The sequence below is a fragment of the Carica papaya genome, chromosome 4 (assembly GCF_054855325.1).
Source record: "Carica papaya isolate Zhongbai chromosome 4, ASM5485532v1, whole genome shotgun sequence".
In the NCBI taxonomy this organism is placed as follows: Eukaryota; Viridiplantae; Streptophyta; class Magnoliopsida; order Brassicales; family Caricaceae; genus Carica; species Carica papaya.
Window position 1 is genome coordinate 15,098,679 of NC_142312.1, and position 14,469 is coordinate 15,113,147.

At 37.1% G+C, this 14,469-nt stretch overlaps 1 protein-coding gene across 4 annotated transcripts in view; it reads right to left on the minus strand.

The window, feature by feature from the left end:
• Positions 1 to 14,469, minus strand: part of LOC110820081 (uncharacterized) — a 28,042-nt gene that overhangs the window by 6,890 nt on the left and 6,683 nt on the right. For 2 of the 4 annotated variants that reach the window (XM_022049457.2, XM_022049456.2), the window contains exon 5: positions 5,311 to 5,386. The exons of the other annotated variants lie outside the window; for them this stretch is intronic. In XM_022049457.2, coding sequence (XP_021905149.1) covers positions 5,311 to 5,386 — 76 coding nt within the window. The remainder of the gene's footprint in view (positions 1 to 5,310; positions 5,387 to 14,469) is intronic. 4 annotated transcript variants of the gene reach the window in all.

Below are 14,469 nucleotides of genomic sequence, written 5' to 3' on the forward strand. Positions count from 1 at the left end.
GTATTTTTTGAAATACTGAAGCATTTCCAGTCATATGATCAGATGCTCCTAAGTCTATAACTCAAACCTGCCTTTTTTATGAGAAAGCAGACAAACCAAAAATATTACCTTTATGTGCCACTGAAGCACTGACTTGTTAACTTTTCTAGGACAGCATGTGCTGGAGAGCTTCCAGCTGTTCAAGACTAAAGGGATTGCTCTCCACAACAGCAGGTGGAATTTCTCCAGCAGTCACGTGATTTCCCTGGTGCTTGTGTGAGTTTTCTGGCTTGGAGGGCTTCCAATCACTCGGTTTGCCATGAAGCTTCCAACACTTTTCATGTGTATGCCCGAGCTTTCTACAGTGGTCACACCAGGGTCTTGTTTTCTTCGTACGAGCATCCAGTGCTCGAGTTGTGAGCGCAGAGGAATTTTCGGCCTGGTGGTTGAGTTCGGCATCTCCCAGCATGACCTTCCTTTGGCTTTCTTCTCGCCGAATCTCAGGAAAGGCCTCACGAAAACTCGACAGTGGCTTGATATTCAGCACGCGTCCCCGAACCTCATCAAGGTTTTTGTTCAATCCCAGCAGAAATTTGAAGACTCGCTTATGTTCAACAATCGATTTGAAGATTTTTGCATCTTTAGGATAGCTCCATCGATGCTCTTCGAAGATATCCAATTGCTGCCAGCTGCGGGTCAAAGCATTATAATATTAGGTTACGCTTAAGTCACCTTGCCGAAAATCGTGAAGAGTCGATTCTATCTCAAAGATGGCGAGGTGTTCTCCTTACTGGAGTAAAATTCCTGAGCCGCTTCCCAAATCTCATGCGCGGTCTCATAGAGAAGGAAATTCTCTCCGATTTTTGAAGTAATTGAAGTTATGAGCCACGACATGACCATGTTGTTTTCGATCTTCCATGTACGAGCATTCAGGTTAGTTGCGGGAGGAGGTATGAATTCACCAGTGAGATATTCATCGCGCCTCTTACCTCGGATGAATAGCAGAACGGACGACGACCATTGAAGGTAATGGCTGCCGTTTAGTTTGTGTCCTGTGATAAAGGACGAAGACATTTCACCCACACCGTTGTTGATGGGTGTGTGATGATAGGAACCCAAGGAGACCTCCGGTGGAGAAGACAGAAGCTCACCTGTTACCATTTGTAACTCAGCACAACAGGGATGATTCTCTTGGATCAGGTATGTTCTGATACCATGAAGTTTTAGAGAATGAAAATTCTACTTCTACTCATCATTTCCATCACCATAAGGTGTCAATTTATAAAAAAATACAACTAAATTCTAACAAAAACCTAACAAAATTCTAACAACTTTATAGGAAGGAAGAATAACAAAATCAGTTATACCTCACCAACTTTGTGATTACCTCCACTAGGCTAAACACTAGCCTAATAACAACAAAAAATAAAAACTGAATTGATTCTTTTATTTTCTATAGGAATCTTGACTAACGTGTAAGATCTGCCCATTGTATATTTCTTTTGTATTCCGAGAGACCCCCTTGATGCTCTTTTACGGATTTCTCTTTTTGTTCTAAGAAAGAGTTCATAAGATCACAGATATTACAATATATGCATAAACATCCACCTTATGGTCAGAAACTTGCTCAAATCAAAGATAGAGATCAACTCACATAGAAAATTATGCAGTTGGTTCCGGCTGAATAATCTCTTTAATGAATGCCTCTAATTCCTCTAGACTGTAATATATGCTAAAAAGTGAAGTATAATGAATCCATATGAAAAAACTAGTCTATCAGTAGAGTGATATCAAATGCTAGACACCATCCAAAGCAGACGCACTACAGTATTTCCAAGCAGATGATGAACTCTAGTACTTGAGCAGACAACTCAAAGGAAAATTAAAAAAAAAAAAAAATTCCATTCACAAGCTCAAGCAAACTTCTCCACCCTACCAAACAAAGATGCAAAAAATTAATATTGTTTACGAGATTGTGTTTTGGGCTCTTATACCGATGTGTTCAATACAAAAACAACCCTCAACATCCCACTTAAAGAGGAAAAGCCTGATCATCCAGTAAGAGGCCTCACATTGACTTTCGATTAAAGTTGAAATCCTGACAGCAACAATTGTATAATCAAGAAGGATAGCATAATATGCAACTCCATTTTTGAGAAAACTATGAGGAAATATGAGACGAAAAAAAAGATCTCTATTTCTGAATTGATAATACATGGTATTATATAGTAAGTTACAAAAAAAAAAAAAACCAGGAAACTAACTCATTGTTAAATAGGACACTAACTCATCAGGAAACCTACTCATTCCTAAATAAAACACTAACTCATTAGGAAACCTAACCTCCTAATCCCTCAATTTACAGGATTTCCAATTAACTCTTCTAATCTCTTGCCAGCATGTCTATATCTCGACACTCCCCTTCAAGCTGAAGAATAGATGTCTTCCATTCCCAACTTGAATACAAGATCATGGAAGTTAGAACTGTTTAGGCCCTTTGTTAGAACATCAACTACTTGACGTTTTGATGGAACATAAGACATACACACTAACCCTTCCTCCAATTTTTCTTTGATGAAATGTTTATCAATTTCGCTATGCTTTGTCTTATCGTGTTGTACAGGATTATGAGAAATATTGATAACTGACTTGTTGTCACAATAGAGCTTCATAGGTTCTTCCCATTTGACTCTCAAATCATCTAGAATAATCTTCAACCAGAGTATATCACATAATCCCTGAGCAATAGCCCTGAACTCTAATTCTGCGGATGATCTTGCCACCGCATTCTATTTCTTGCTCCTCCACATTAACAGATTACCTTCAAGAAAAGTACAATACCATGTACTTGATCTTTTGTCCACTAGAGAACCTGCATAGTCAGCATCGGTGTAAACTTCTAGAGCAAGAGTGTCGTTCTTCTTGAACAAAATTCCTTTCCCTGGATTGCCTTTCAAGTAATGCAGTACTCTGTAAGCAGTTTGAAGATGAGATTCTCTTGGATCGTGCATGAATTGACTAATCATGCTCACTGAGTATGCTCTGTCAAGTCGAGTGTGGGCAAGGTATATGAGTTTTCCGACCAACCTTTGGTACATCCTTTTATCAATAGTTGATTCTTCTTTAGCTTCTCCCAACTTATGGTTTGAATCCATTGGTGTAGAGACTGGTTTACACCCAATCTTCCCTGTTTCTGTCAACATATCAATCACGTACTTTTGCTGAGACATGAAGATCCCCTGCGTGGAATATGTCACCTCAATACCAAGGAAATACTTAAGTTTTTCCAGTTCCTTTATTTCAAATTCTTTTACTAGCCTCTACTTCAGTCATTGCTTCTCTCTCTCATCATTTCCAGTCACTATGATGTCATCCACATAGACTAAAAGTGCAATTACTCCCTACAGCCGAATGTTTAATGAAGAGTGTGGTCATCTTGGCTTTGTTTATATCCCGACTCCTTCATGACTTTTGCAAATCTTCCCCTTTTTCAGCTTGCAAACCTTGTTAACTATGTCCCTCTCAAATTCTGGTGGGATATTCATGTATATCTCTTCATCTAAATCACCATGGAGAAATGCATTCTTAACATCATATTGTAGGAGTTGCCACCTGAAGTGGGCAACCAATGATAATAGAATTCTCACTGTATTCATTTTTGCAACTGAAGTAAAAGTCTTTTGATAATCTACCCCATAAGATTGAGTATACCCTTTGTCCACCAATTTTACTTTATATCTCTCAAGGGATCCATCAGCCTTGTATTTCAGTGTGAAAATCTATTTACAATCAACAATGTTTTTCTTTTTTGATTTATCAACAATCTCCCATGTTTTATTCTTTTCTAATGCATTCATCTCTTCTCTCATAGCATCCCTCCATTCTCTTTTTGACAATGCCTCAGAAATAGTGTTAGGGATAGTAATGGTGTTTAAATTTACAATGAACTTTTTGTAAGATGGTGATAAGTGCTTAAGAGAGACATAGTGAGATAGTGGGTAAAGCGGTTGTTTGATGCATTCTCTGTAACCTTTTCTCACAGTAATGGCAAGATCTAGGTTGTCTTTTGGATTATCAGGTGTTTCAACAGATTGTGTATATAAAGATGGGTCATATCTTACCGTGATCCCATTTCCAGAGTCTCGGTTGGATTCTTGGACTTGTATCAATGCTGAAACGGTCTTTCTCCTTAAATACACTTGCGTGAACCTTGATAACTTTTGACCTGCACTGGTAGGGACAAGTGATGACACGGGTTCAGCAGCAAAGTTGGGTGACTCAGATGTGATTAGGTCAAAGGTCTCGGATTCAACAGCATGGGTTGAAACCTGAGGAAGGTCAAGGGTTTTAATTGGTTCAAAGGACTCACAAATACTATCTTCCATCATTGAAATCTCCCCCTGAAGAGAGGAGTTGGAGAAAAAAGATTTATTTTCTGTGAAGGTGACATCTGCAGAGATGTAAAATTTTCTGAATGAAGGGTTGTAATCCTTTTGAGTGGATGAGTAACCAAGGAAAACATATTTAATGGCTTAGGGATCTAGTTTGCCTCTTTGTTGGTTGTGGACATGAACAAAGGCAGTGCACCCAAATACTCTAGGTGTTAGGCCATTTTATATTCTAAAGTGAGGGCAAAAATTATTAAAGATTTGTATGAGACTTTTGTTGTTTAACACACGTGAGGGAAGTCTATTTATCAAGTGTGTGGTAGTAAGAACAGCCTCTTTCCAATAGAACTTAGGAACATTCCCTTGAAAGTGTAAAGCTCGAGTGGTGTGAAGTATGTGCCCATTTTTCCTTTCAACTACGTCATTTCGCTGAGGTGTGTTAACACATGATGATTCATGGATAATACCCTACGATTGAAAATAGGGTGACAATTTGGTTGAAGTAATCTCTAGCATTATCTGTCCTAAAGTTTTTTATTTTAACCCCAAATTGGTTTTGAACCATTAAGTGGAAGTTGGGTATAACAATACTAACATCAAATTTTTGTTTAAAAAGAAAGAGTCAAGTAACCCAAGGGCAATCATCAATTAAGGATATAAACCAACAGGCCCCGGAAACATTTAGTATTGTAGGACCCCATATGTCATTATGAATTAAATGAAAATGATGAGAGATTCTTTTATTGTTAATAAAAAAAGATACACGAGCATGTTTTGCTAATTCACAAGTCTCACAATGAAATTCAGACATATCTAATCCATGAAACATGAGAAAACATGACTTTTAAAATCCTAAAAGATGGATGACCTAGGCGTAGGTGATACAACCAAATGACATCTTTATTTGTGGAACTGAAGAAAACCAAGAACAAATTGCTTTTACCAGTTTTTGATAATTCAAAGTGGTAAAGACCGCTTCTTTCCTTAGCAAGTCCAATCCTCCTCCCCGAGTGTTGATCCTGAAAAACACAATAAAGGAAAAAAGTGACATAACATTTAAGATCATGGGTTAGTTTTTGAACGGAAACCAGGTTGGTTGATAGTTTTGGTACATGGAGGACATTTTTAAGGATAAGGGTAGGTGTGATATGTATATCACTGAACCCGACAACAAGTAGCTAAAGAGCCATTGGCCACTAAAATTTTCCTATTACTCAAGCATGGAGTATAGGTGTGAAGGAGTTGAGGTATCGGGGTCATATGATTTGTGGCACTAAAATCTATTATCCAAGAATTAGCATATAACATTTTCGAGGCATTCATAAAAAGAGAGAACGAAAGTTTACCTATAAGAGCCAGAGAACAAGTTCCAGAAGACTTCCCAAGAGACCCCAGCAGGTTTCTCAGCTTCTCAATTTCTTCATTGTTGAATCCCCTTGTAGCTGAATTTTCCTTAGTTTTGGGTTTGCTTTACCATATGTGTCTGAGGCCTTTGTTACCCCCCCACGATTCCCCCATTCTCGGCTTGATGGCTTACCATTCAGTTTCCAACACTTTTCCTTTGTTTCTCTCAGTTTCTTGCAATAGGTGCACCAAAGATTGTCCTTGTTCTCCTTCTACTGGTTTTCTCTACCAGGGTGTTGAGTTAGATTACCTTTTCCTTTCTCCTGATGATCTGTTTTTGCTATTAGGGCTTACTCGTTCACGATTTGTTGTGTTTGAAGCATAATACTCCTTTGGCTTTCTTCTGCTCGAATTAATGATATTGTCTCTTTTAGAGGGGTGTCCTCCTTACCAAGGATTTGGATCCTAACCTGATCGAATTCAGAATTCAATCCAGCCAAAAAATCATAGATCCAGTCTTTTTTAATGAAGTTCTTCAAGATAAAAGTATCCTCGAGGTGTTTCATCTTAAAAACTCGGTAATAATCAAATTCTTGCCACAGGTTTGCATATTCTGTGACAGATTTGTGTCCTGACTTAATGGCTGCAGTTCTTATCTTGATCTCGTACACTTGAGCAGCATCATAGGCCTTTGAATATGTGCGACGAATGAAATCCCAAATTTCCTTTACTGTACCCAAAAACATACACGTATCACTGATCATGGGATCCATAGAATCCCATAGCCAAGACATTATCATGGAATCCTCCTCATCCCATGCTTCAATCGATGAGTCATCCTTTGCTGATCCCGTTCCAAAAAGATGATTAAGTCTCCCTTTGCCCTTGAGGTATGTGCGGACAAATTGAGACCATTCGAGATAGTTCTTCCCATTGAGCCTGTAGAAGACCCGAATATTCTGCAATTCCCCAATTTTCTAAACAGAGTTAGACTCTTCGGATGGATTTGAATTGCTGGAGGCAGTGGTGTCGGTGGTTTAGGAGGTTGACATGATGAAGGAAGGAAATCAACAACAATTAAGACTGCCCAAACGGGAATTAAAGAAGAATGAGAAATAAAAAGATCAGCAATGAAGGCTGAAAGGAAGATCGTTCAGCAATTAAAGCTGAAGAGAAAAGAGACAAAATTCCCAAAAAAGAGTTTAAAGCTCTGATACCATGTGAAGAAATATGAGAAGAAAAGAAAAATCTCTATTTCTGAATTGATAATACATGGTATTATATAGTACAAGAGAAAAAAAAATAAGAAATTAACTCGTTCCTAAATATAACACTAACTCATCAGGAAACCTATTTATTCCTAAATAAGACACTAACTCCCTAGCAAACCTAACCTCCTAATCTCTCAATTTACAAGATTTCCAATTAATTCTCCTAATGTCTTGCCAGCATATCTATATCTTGACAAAAACCATTGGATGGAAAAAAAACTCTTATGTTGTAATTTCCCAGGCTTCATTGACTTTTCATCGACATAATGTCCTCCTTGAATCACCACAGTGAGAACATTTCCTGGAAACTTTTCCTTTTTAAAAGATCCCAATGGTCGTGAAATCATTAATAGGTTGATGTCTTTTATTATTTTGCTAGATTCTGTTCGCCTCACTTCAACTCCTGATTAGAACTTATGATTTGTTGACTCTTCAAGGAATTATACTTGCATATCATGTTTTTGAGTTACTTACAAATAGTCCTACCATAGACAATTTAACTCCTTGGCTCTCTTTTTGGAAAGTGAAAGTTTCCCTAATGCATAAGAACTAGGTTTAGAATATTTAAATAGATTAGGACTTTATTCCCTTTATGTGTTATGTAGAAATTTGGGATAATAATGCACTCATTCTTGTTGGAAAGTTTGCTGCTATTTTGTTTTCGTCTTCTTGCACTAGAAGGCTTTAGGAGGATGTCTTATCTTCTAACATTGTAATTTCTCTCTTCTTGTCCTTAATGGCATTTTTTCTTTCATCTAAAAAAAATAGGACTTTAGTAGCTTTAGCATTTTGATTATAGTTTAAATTTTTTTGAATATTTAGTTTTCTATTAAGATTCTATAACTATAGTCAGATTACGGTTTTATTTTAAGCATAATACCTTTATAATTTTAACATTGAATCAAGGCTTTAATGAATAATTTCTCATGAGAATCTCCCTAGTACCTCGATTGTGTGATGCAATCATGTCTTAGGTGTGATACTTAAAAAATCCTTACCGTAGGTGATGCTTGAGAAAAGTTCATCTCAGATCTGATGCTTAAGGATCTTAAGTGCAAATATTTTCTACCTTAATCCCAATTTTTAGATGTGATATCTAAGAATGCTAAATCCTATCCAAAAATACTTAGTAGCTAACAGCATGACATGCTTCCACTGAACTGAATATAACAACCATTTGCTACTTCATTGTGGGATGGCCTCCTGACTTGATGATCTTCATCTCTACCTCATTATGTGGTTTTTTGAAAAAAGTAAAGATCAAAAGATGCTTCAGCGAAAACTATTTTCGCTGGATTATGGATTTTTGGTTGGGAAGAAAGGCAAAAAATTTTAGCAAAAGTCTCAATTGTCTGATGGCATCTGGGAGAGGATTATGGTTTTTACTTCCCTTTGGACTAAGACCCATGGTTTTTTTACGGGATTTTCTTTGTTCATATTACAAAGGGATTGAGTTACTGTCATGCATCAATAATTCATATTTTGTTTCCTTTTCTTTTGGACAATAGCTTTATCCTCATTTACTTTGTATATCTTTTGTACATTCCAATGATATTTCCTCTTCATTTTCTATATATATACACACACACACACACATACTATGCAAGACTGAATTTCACTAGTTCTTTCTCTGTCACTTGTTGCCTCTACTTTTCATATTAGGTACTAGCATGATTAAGTTCCTATAAAAGAAGCTTCAAAATACTAATCTGTGTTTTAGAGTCCAAGGACAAATAGGAAAAATGGTGCTGGCATAAGCAGGATATAATGGAAGATATAGGATATCAAGTTTCTAATGACTGAAATTTCCTCAAATTAACAAAATAAGTTTCTTCCAAGTTTTAATCAACATCGGAAGGAGACTGAAGCAAAAATAAGATCCTAGTTTCAAATAAATTTAATATAAATTTTTTTGTAATTATTGTTATTATTGAGAATCTAGCTTATTACTTAGATTTTAAGCATCAGTAGCAACTAGAAACTTCTTCTTTCATATTTTATTATCTTAATACTTCATTATTAATTGTAAATAGCACCTATATGAAGGTTACTAACATAGATTAGAGGACAAACAATTATGACAAATTAAGAGCCTTTGTCTAAAATTTCTATTATCTATTACTCTATATTCTGTTTTCTGTAAATCAAGAAATTTTGTTTCTTTCTAATCTATCCTGCTCTATCGCTTCTTCCTTAATTTCCTTCATTTTAATCTCCAATTTCCTCTGGTTCCCACCTCTATTCCTCTAATTTCTAAGCTATCTTGGACAAGTTAGTTTCAACCTACTTCATTAGTTGGTATCAAATTCCAACTTCTACCATCTTCCTTGCTAAATCTTACTTTAAAGCAGAAAAAAAAAATTCATATCCTTGCACTGCCAAAATAATATTTCTGAAAAAGAAAAGACAACAAAAGCTTGAAGATGAAAAGGAAAAACCCAAACCGCTGACTCTGCTTCATTGTCCAACATGTTCTTCTACCATTTAGCTGCCACCACTGTGCAAACCAAAGCAGAGACCAGCAGCCGGCTTTTCTGTCAAATATTTGTGGCCAAACCTTGATCAAAATCTATGAAACAAGTGACCCACCTCTAACATTGCAACTCTTCAAGACCCGCCTATTCCCGGTTAAACCAACAATCACTGACTGTCTATTTGCAATCACCATTGTTAGACAGTCTTTTGCTAGAGGCTTGATCCTCACATGTGACCTGAGAGAGGCACGGGGATCTCATTCATGCAATTTGCTAGTGGATTGTTACTGCTTGACTGGTTCAGGTTCAATATGTCCTAAGTTTTTTAATATATCCTATTGGCTTCTCGAATCGATTCGTCAAATTCAAGCCCTACTCTCACTTTTAAAGTATATCATATACTTAAAAAAAATTTTGAAGAAGAAAAACATAAATACAAACAACCCACCAAGGATATAGCTCCCATGTACAGACACTTTACAATTCATCAAATTTTCAATAAAGTTCAAAGGAAAAGCCAACTCCTCAAAAGCTCTTTGATTACTTTCCTTCCAAATGAAGCACATAGTAGAAAGGGGGATAAGAGAATCAGTCTATTCTTGCACTTATCATCTCTGCATATTCCATGCCATGCCCAAGCCTCTTTAGCCACAAACATGACAATATCTGACCCAAGTAACTTTAGTGCAACACACCAAAAACAAAAAGAAAAGAGGCACCTTTAGATAGATGGTCTGATGTCTCTGCTACCATCATGCAAAAATAGCATCCATTAACAAGGATCTTCGCCTTCCTTTGGAGATAATCAATCATGAGGGTTCAACCTCTCACCGCCTCCCATGCAAAAGCCAATAGGGCATACAATTAAGCTTCCAAATGAGCTTCCATGAGAAGTTATTTAGAAAAGATTGTCCTAAACAAGATCAGGGTGGACAGATTTCATAGTAAACGAACCACTAGCTTCTAATACCCCACACTAGCATATATGCTGAAGGAGACCCAAATAACTTTTTTTCTTTTTGAAATAAAAGTATAGAAATGTATTGATGATAGGTGCCAGGGGGCACTGCACATGTACAAAATTTACATATCGATAACTATATCTACAATAAAAGCAAAATCAACATTACTATCAATATCATGCTCAAGTATAGTAGAGCCAAAATAGTGAAACCAATTGTCTTTTAAAGTGTCGAAATCTAATTCTTTTCCGTCAAAAGCACGTTTGTTTCTTTCCTTCCAAATGATCCAAAATACCGTGAGGTGGATAATTTTAAAGAACTTGTCTCTTTTGCTAAGACCTTCCCACCCAAGAAGTTCCCCAAAGACTGTGTTTGCCATGACCCAAGAAAGCCTCAACAAGCCAAGAATCATCACCGAAAATTTGTCAGAGAAAGGGCACCAAAGTAGAAGATGATTACACGATTCCAGTCCCATTTTACAGAGGTAGCACCTGTTTGCAATAGGAATTCCTCACCTCCTAAGATTATCCAGGGTAAGAATTTTTTTCTTTAGCAGCTTCCCATGCGAAAAAAGAGATTCTGGGTGGGGCTCCAGATTTCCAAATAATTTTAGCCGGAAATTTCAATTGATTACTATTGATCCAGCCATCCAGAAAGTCATAGAATGAGCTGACAGTGAATTTGCCAATGTTTTTGTGTTTCCAATGCAACTTGTTCTTCATGATTTTTAATCTGAATGTGCGACAAATAAAGAAATAAGACTTCGAATTCTTCAATTTCCCAATCCTGAAGATTTCTCATTACAGTAATGTTCCATGTATTAAGGCTGTCCGGAGTGACAACATCTCCCACGAGCAATTTTGAATTTAGAGATGGCATAAATCTATGGGAATCTGTCTTTGAGAGTCATTGTTCCGCACCAGGCGTCATTCCAAAATTGAATTTTGTCAGCTTTGCTGATAATCCACTCAGTACAATCAAGAAAAGCCGGGCTGATGTTCATGATATTTCTCCATAGACTTCTGTCATAGTTGTGTTTTTTAATTTGTGAACGATTCTTTTGATCACCAGAAAACTATTTACAATCAATAACCTTTTTCCAAAGACTTTCTTTGTCATTCCAATATCTCCATATCCATTTCCCAATGAGTGCTTTGTTTAAATTAACAAGAGTTCGCAACCCCAATCCGTCATCTCTTACTGGTTTTTTGACTTTCCAGCTGACAAGGTGATATTTTTACCTTTCATTATCCACATCTCCCCATAAGAAGTTACATTGAATTGTTTCTATCTTTTTTGCACCTTAGACAGAATATTGAGCACCGAGAGATGATAGATGGGCAAGTTGGAGAGAGTGCTTTTGTTGAGAGTAAGTCTACCCCCTTTAGACAAAAATTTCTTTTCCAAGTGGCCAATCTGTTTTGTACCGTGTCTACAACAGGGTCCCAAATCTTGCTGTCATTGTGTTTTGCACCCAGCGGCACTCCGAGATAGGTGATAGGCAGAAGTGAGAGTCTACAACCGAGAGTAGCATTAAGGGAATCAACATTATCATCACCAGCACCCAAAATAACCATTTCATACTTGTGTAGGTTGATTTTTAAACCAGAGACAGCTTGAAAACATGATAAAATGCATCTCAAAAAAATGAATGAGCGAATCTTCGGTTGACAGAAGATAAGGATGTCATCAGCGAAAAATAATTGAGATGTCTCAATTGTTTTGTTTGTATTATCAACGGTAATAGCTTTAAGCATATGCAGTTCTTTAGCTTTCTCAATAAGTTTATCTAAGGCCTCCATAACAATGATAAAGAAAAGAGGGGAAAGAGGGTCCCCCTGCCTCAAACCTCTGGATGCAATAAAAAATGATGAAGGTCAGCCATTAACCATAATCGCGAAGCTGGAGGTTGTGATTCAAAATATGATCCAGCTTCTCCATTTCTGACCAAAACCCATTCTTTGAAACATGTAGTCAATAAAGTCTCAGTTTACATGATCAAACGCTTTTTCCATGTCAAGTTTATAAAGAACACTCTTCTTATTGTGTTTTATAACTTCATCAACAGTCTCATTAGCAATCAAAATGGCATCAGATATTTGTTGCCCGTAAACAAAAGCATGTTGGCATTCACTAATGATTTTGTCAAGCACTTTAGAGAGCCTTTAAGTAAGGACTTTAGATAATAATTTGTAGATACACCCAATGAGGCTAATAGGCCGAAAATCATTTATATTCTCCTGGTTGGCTCGTTTTGGAATCATAACGAGAAATGTGGAATTAAGAGATCTGACAAAGGTGTTATGATTGTGGAAGTCATTAAAAATTCAGTAATGTCACCTTTTATTATATCCCAAAAAGTTTGGAGGAGGTTGAAGTTGAAACCATCCAGACTGCCGGCTTATCTCCATTACAGTCCCGAAGACAATCTAAAATTTCTTCCTCAGTGAATTTTCCCTCTAAGTGCTCCTTATCTTGCTCAGAAATGTTGTTAAAAGATAGGTTGTTCAGATTCGGTCTGTGATCATGCCGTTCAGTGTACAAATTCTGAAAATGAATTTTCACACCTTCCCTAAGAGTCTCATTACCATTAATTCTGTTGTTTCCAAATGTGAGTTCTTTCACAAAGTTGATTCTTCTTCTGTGATTAACAAGCATGTGGAAATATTTTGAGTTTCTATCCCCCATCCTCAATCCATTTTACTCTGGTTTTTTGTTTCCAAGATATGGCTTCTATGTGCAGCTTATTAGACAGCATAAGCTTCAGATTCTTTCTTTTATCTCTTTCATCGATGGAAAGCAGTGAGTGTTCTTCTTTTCTGTCCAAGTCATCTATTTCCATAAGGATATCATTGATGTCTTCTTCTTCTTTCCTGCCAATCTCCTTAGCCCACGTTTTGATAACAACTTTGAGCATTTTGAATTTTGTGGCAATTCTGTAACTGATAGTGCCCTTAATAATCGAGTTGTTCCAAGTATCAGCAACAAGTTTTTTGAAGCTATCCAACACCAGCCATTTATTATCGATCCTGAAGGGGATGGGGCCCCATTGAATCCCATCCGAAGCCAACAGAAGTGATCTGAAGTTGTTCTGGACAGAATTTTCTAGTTTAAATTAGGGAGAACCGAAAGAAAATTTGTAGTAATGAGAACCCTATCAATTCTAGAGGAAGAGGAGTGTTCCCTTAGATTGCTCTAGGTCCATCTTCCCCCCATTAACAGAAGATCATTAAGGTCAAGACTGTCAATGAGTGTGCTAAAATCATCAATATCCTTTGGGTTGGTAGAACCACTTGACATCTCAAAACATTTCAATACCATGTTGAAATCTCCCCCAACAACGCCCCTTTCCCCCCAAGAGCTTTTAATGTGTCTTAGTTCATTACCCACTTGATGCGTTCTTCACAATTACCTCTGCAATAAACTCCAGAGATATACCAAAAATCTCCATTAAATAAATTAGAGAAAAGGCAAGAGATTGTGATCTCACCCAAAATCACGCCGTAATAATTAACACAATCCTTCCTCCACATAATTAGAATGCCGCCAGCAGAGCCCTCGGCCGGAAGAAAATTCCAGTCAATATTGTCCATCCTCCAGAGGCTACCAATAATTTTCTCATTTATAGCTTCCATTTTGGTTTCTTGTAAACAAATGACTGAAGGCTTCCATTGATTAATGCAGCCTTTGATGATTGTCCTCTTCTTATGATCGTTTAGACCCGTGCATTCCACGATAAAACTTTACCTATCATTTGAAAATTTGGATATCATTCCCTCCCTCCTTGTCCCTCTTGTTGCGCTCATCATAGTTAATAGAGGACTGAATTCTTTTGAGCTTGGAGCCACTATTTTTTTGCTTCCTCTTACTGTGCTCCAACAATAGAGGCTCAAAGTTGTTGTTTACCTTTCCATTGAGCCAGTCAACAAGAAGTGGTCTTGCATCTACTTCTTGATTCAGAAATGAAGTTCCGAGGTACTGGTTGATGCACAAAATGTTGTTACAAAACCAGCCAGCGAAAAGTTGGGAGTTTGACCTTGGATTGTTGCTG